The 5,842-nt window shown below is 39.9% G+C and overlaps 1 protein-coding gene across 1 annotated transcript; it reads right to left on the bottom strand.

Moving 5' to 3' along the window:
• Positions 1-492: 492 nt before the first annotated feature.
• On the bottom strand, positions 493-5,616 carry LOC139680075 (cytokine SCM-1 beta-like). Its single transcript, XM_071572345.1, has 3 exons — positions 5,296-5,616; positions 2,219-2,333; positions 493-1,494 (listed from the first exon to the last, which is right to left on the bottom strand). The coding sequence occupies exons 1-3, from the start codon at positions 5,441-5,443 to the stop codon at positions 1,389-1,391; spliced, it is 369 nt and encodes a 122-aa protein (XP_071428446.1). The 5' UTR covers positions 5,444-5,616; the 3' UTR covers positions 493-1,388.
• Positions 5,617-5,842: the final 226 nt, after the last annotated feature.

Here is a 5,842-nt window from a genome sequence, read left to right as displayed (position 1 = left end):
TGTAGTTTGGAAGAGCTGTAGTTCTGTGAGTATCACTAAGAGGTTATTTGTGATGAAAAGCCTAAAAGTTACCAGAAGGGCAGCCTACATACGTGTGGTAGCATGGGAGGAAGTTTATTCTAGGAGCACCTCTGCCTGTACCTCTCCTCCATCCCTCAAGGTCCTCCATTTTTTTTTTCTCTGACCAGATCTCTTCCATGTCTGCCTCTGATAATGTGGGGGTCATTCTACCATGGTTTGAAGCATGAAGTTTGTTTCTTAAGTACCTGAACTTTTGAAGAGGTGTTGTTTGAAATATGCTTTACAGCTGAAATATGATGTAGAAAGCTCAGAATCAGATTGCTTTTGGGCAATCAGTCATGAATTGGCAGTAGTGTCAGCTCTAACTAACCTGCCCCTAAGTTCTCAGATTTGTGCTGTAGTCTTGGTGCCCATTTTAACAGTATCTGTCTTAATTGCACACAAGCAGACAAATACACTGCTTGATTCAAGTTTATAGTTGCTTTATTAAAATTCAAAACCTTCTGTTTGTAGCATGTATCAGTTTTAAAAAGGTAAGACATTTATGTGTATTTCTACGAGTTTGTAAAATACAGATTCCAGACATGTTTTTTTCTTATTCAGAGGAAAGTAAAAGAGGAAGCAAACCAATTGTTTCATATTTGTCTCATGTGAGGATAAAACTGAAGTAACCTCACAAATATCAGTGGGTAGGATAAGTCTTCCCCAGAATAAGACTGAACAGGGTTACATCCATAGAATTACACTGAATTACTCCACATAATCCCTTGATGAGAGTATCCCTACATCATTGTAAACTGAGCTAATGCTGCAATACTGTGTGTAAAAATAGAAGGCCCAAGAATCTTCTTCTGAATATTGTACTGATCAGATGACAGCCTGAAGCATGAAATTAGATTGCTTATAGATTATATAAATATGACTAACCATTAAATTATGTAGCGCCTTCTTAAAACCAGTGGCCAGTGCAGACTGTTCTGATCTCCATCAGGAGGGAGGTCTACACTCTTCTAGCTCTGTGAGAGGTCAAATTCTTCTCTACAGTATGTGAAACTTTCTGTCATTCACCCTTAAATGCCAGACTGGTTAGGACAACAACGATGAAAAGATACATACATTCAGTTGTAAATAAATATTGGCAAGCATTTCCATAAATAGGCAGTGTAACAGAGTTCAGCCATAAAATGAAAGTCAACAGACCTTCAACTAGTGATGAACAGATTCTGGTGAGTTTGTGCTTTTTCAGGGATTTTATTGGCACTTAATAAATAGGAAGCAAAAGTAGTTACTAAGGTTCTCTTCTTGGTTATCTGCAGCACTCATGATGATTCCAGCTAGTTGACCTTAGACGCTTGTCTAGGACAGGATTATTTGTGTTTGGTGGTACGTTTTTCTTCTATACTCTTCATGGCAGCCTGCACCCAATTCTGATCCTCACTTACGCAAATCCTGATACCTCTTTTGTTGATAAACCTATAGGAAGAAAAAAGCAAACCAGAGGGACCGTTAAATTCCAGTCACTAACCCCAGGTTTGCTGTTCTTGGTTTTCATGCAGAGCATTGGGAAAAATGTGGTTCAACAATATCAAATGCAGGAGTTTGCAGATGTTAACTGGTATGCCAGAAGCAATGTTAGTTCCCTACTTGTGGCATAAATATGTGTGTAATATATGTGGTCACGTGCATATATACTGATATTAAAACAAAGAAGCATATCTGCTGTTCTGAGATTTTATATTAAATCATGAACATTTACCTTCCAGGAGCAGATCCAGATTTTATAAAAATGCATGCTTGTGAGCTCAAAAGACCAAACATATCTCCTAGCAGGAGTCAGAGCTACCCCATATTCTTTCACGTGATCTTTGCCCTTGGCTCAGTTCAGTGCTCTGGGCTTCTGATTGCTCCACCCTTGCTGAGACCTTCCCCCATTTGCTGGCCACAAAAGATGTGACTGTTCAGTGAGCTTTCTGCCATTCTTCATGAGCAGGAGACATCTCCCAGCTCTCTGAGGCCCACTCATCTCCCCTCACTCCCTCAGCTGCCAGGTGACTCCTTCATGGGAGAATTGGAAGAGTGACTTGAACTAGCCAGATTCAGTGAGTTGGTCTATGAAGTGTCTTGTGATGCCCCTTCCCTTTTCATTGGTGGCATGTTTGCAGGGACAGTGAAGGTGAACTGTGCACTAGGTACTTACATGATGGCATTTACTTGAGCGTGCTTTTCATAACTGACAAGGTTTCGGATGCTCAGTTGCCTTGTAGACAGACGTACACAACTGAATTTGCGCATGGACTCACTTGCACCACTCCCTAGAAAAGAAGGGGAAAAAATCAATAAATGAAAAGGGAAGTAAATACTATATTCATATTTATCCATAATTACTTAATAAATTATGAGTTTGAGAAGATTTGCAGTTGTGGTTAGAACACGAGTGTCTGATGATTTACAGCCACAATACCACTTATACAAGAGAGCTTAGGCTATTTTTTTGTGGTGCATCCTAGCATCTCTAAAGTGTTCCTGTTCTTTCAGTTAAGATACTAATATTCACCTCTTCACCTGACCAGTTGTATAATAACTCTGCCCCTTGGGAGTCACAGCTTCCATAGCAGAACAGGTATTTGGTATGATTCATAGTTAGGTCTGTATCACCTGCAAATAAGTGTCCATATGAAGTAGGACTTAGATCTGTCACCTTTACTGCATGGATTTTCATATGGCATCTGAATGTGGATCAGTAATTCCCCCTGCTCTCCAAGTGAAAAATAAGAGGAAAGCAAGGCTCCTGGTCTCACAGTGGCCATCTAAAACTAGCACTGAAAAAAGTTGTTGAAAGAAAGGGAGGTGTAACTGCTAGAAGGATAAGTACATAATCTTAGTATAACTGGTTTCTTAGAGAGTGGAGTGGTATTTAATCCTCACTTTCCTTCAAGATTTTCAAACAATTCAGTGAAATGGACTGGTTGTTAATAAAGAGGATCATGATATTGGCATACCAGTTTCAGGGAAGTTATCTTGCCTGATGATAACTAAAAATGGGAGCTTGTTTAAATGAGATGGAGTATATGGATACAAAGATGTGTAAGTTTCCGCTTGGAAGTTTCTGGTTTTCTCTTACTTGTGAAAGAGGGGTTTGGGAAGTGTAAGGGTAGAAGACCCTTTCAAAAGAGCTATTACAAGGATATTAGGGTTTATTTCGCTTAAGAAGGCTTTTTTGCCTGAAGAAACATGTATCTTTACCAGGGACAGTTTTAGATGTTTTCTCCTCCTGCATTCCTGAGAAGCTTTTCTATTATGAGCAAGGATAAGGTCTTGCAGATGCATTTGAAGGCACTGACAGCAGGGCTGGGTAGACACAATAAAAGCCCTAAGAAGGACAGGGCCATGGCATGTCTTTTCCTAGGCCCAGTGCTTATTTGGGCAGAGGTGTTATTTGTTCTTCACTTTGGAACTAAATTGTACTAAATCCTTCTACTGCCTTGTATTTTGGGGCCACCTAAGAGCATTTGACCCTTACGGGCAGACATGAAGCGTGCAAACAGAACACTACTGCACTCTGAGGTTTCTTTTTAAAGAATTTAGAGAGAAACTGGCTTGAATGAAGTGTAAGACCTGTGCCAAATATAAACCCTTCTGTGCATAGTGTCTTTAGCTGTGAGCTTTCCTTTGTTTGAAATACATGATAAAGCTCAGAGAAATACATGCCAGCCTTTGGAGAAGTTGTACCACAGCCAGTGCACAGGTACTGACACAGTTGCTAATTCTTGAGGTTTACTTTGCCTGAGGGAATATATCTTCTAATCTTGCTTTAATCACAAGTAATAAAATCCATTATTTTATGAATCATTACAAATATCTTGTTGCCTTAGCCTGGTTTTCAAAATGTGACATTAAAAGATCTCAAAGGCATTCAAGCCATCCTTACTTATCCTGGAAATATTTTCTCTGCTAGTACACCATCCTCAGGGAATGGATGCAGGGAATAGGAGCTGAGCCTCTGTAAGGCTGGGAACAAACCCAGCTGCTCTGCACCTGTAACTACCACTTTTCAGGTTTTTTTTTTGTTTTCTTCGTCATTCTTTCTAGTTGTTTTCCTATTGCTTGTAGACAGACCACCACAGTGTGCTTTTTCAGCCTTGATGATCTGTATGGCCAATTATATGACCTGGAGAATGTCATTACAAGCGATGAGTCTGTGATACTAAAACACGTGTTCCCAAGAAGAGCAGTATCATTAATCAATGCATGAGAATGTAGTGTGATCCAGCTATAGCAGCGCTGGATCAACATACTCAGCGTGTAGCTTCCTAATCTTGTGAATGCTTAGCAAGTCTCAGTTTGGTTTTGGTGTGGTTTTGTGAAAGTATGTTTTTTCTGCGTTTCTCTTTGCATGGTTGTGGGTTTGCATATGGCTTGGATATCAGTGTTTTCAGTGATTTTTATGTGCTGGTTTGTGTGAATCTCATTTTAATTGTGATTAGAAGATGTATTATCTAATGAGTGTGTCTTCATGTTTCTGTGTGTTACATGTAACCTAATCCAAAAGTCTGTGACCTAAACACCACTGTAGACAAACTTATTTAAAGCATGGCTAATAGGCACGGCTCATCTCAGTGCTTATAATTGGTCTCAAATAAGATGATAAATTGTATGATTCTATGAAGAGAGAGAAGGTACTGTAGAAATCTATTACTCTCCTTTTTCGCTTTTGGTCATAGTATTCCTGTCTGTACCAAAAGATTTGTCCAGAAAAAAGGAAACAAGCAATATGTGATCCAGAACTGGAAGAACTTTTGAAAATAGGGCCTTTAGAGGGATTAAGGCTATATATTTAGAGAAAGATAAATAACAAATAATATCATAACATTCATGTATAAAGAACATACCTGGAAGAGGTAAATGCACATCTAATTCAAGAAATATCCTTCCTAAAATGATACTATCCCTATAGTACTAATTGCTATAAGGCATCAGTGAGATTAAAAGCCATTGTGTCTGCAAGATTTCATGATATGAAGAGAGACAATAACACACAGAAAACCTTTAAATGCTCTAAGGCACAGAAACTCTCTTTGCCTTAAAACAGAAGCCAACCAGTAATTGTCAGGACATCAGACGAAATCTCCCATAAAACTGCCTTTCTTGTGGTTCTGATTTCAATTTCTTGCAAGTTTTCTTATAAATCAGCGCTGTCTGAGAATGAATCCTGCTTATCAGACCACGGGTGCAAAGTGGAGCAATTCTTGTCTTCCTCTAGGGATGCAAACTTACCTTTCACTGTGTGCACAGTGAAGATGCCAAGGCAGAGGATGGCGAGGAGAGCTGCAGTGTGGAGTTTCATTGCTGGTGGCTTCTGTGTCAAGGCAGAGAAGAAAGTGATTGTTGTCAGCCCCCTTTCAGAGAGTTTATATCTCGTCATTCAGTGGTCAGTTCCTGTGTTCCCTTTTGGGGTGTCATGGAGGGCCTGACTGTGAGTGGAAAAACTGAGTGGCAGTAATTTTTCTGGTGACAGAGAACCACCTCCTTTCCCCCAACCATCCTTCACCAGCCCCCCTGAGAGGACTTTTCCTGCTCAAACCCACTGTGGTTGCACTTGCTTCTGTGCTGTGAGTGAGGTTTATTTCAAGCTGCAAAAGTGAGAGCTCTTGTTCTACACTGGAAACCTTTAATAAGAGTTCCTGTCTTTTCACACCTTGGTTTGAAGACCTTTTAGCTACGGCACACTGCAGAGGCAGAAAGTAACATTCAGATTTACCTCTTTGACCAATGGACCACAGAAAAGGGGAACTGTGAGCTAAAGGATGATGGAAACAGGAAG

Source organism: Pithys albifrons, chromosome 1, assembly GCF_047495875.1.
Source record: "Pithys albifrons albifrons isolate INPA30051 chromosome 1, PitAlb_v1, whole genome shotgun sequence".
NCBI lineage: Eukaryota > Metazoa > Chordata > Aves > Passeriformes > Thamnophilidae > Pithys > Pithys albifrons.
This window is presented reverse-complemented; position numbering and strand designations above follow the sequence as displayed.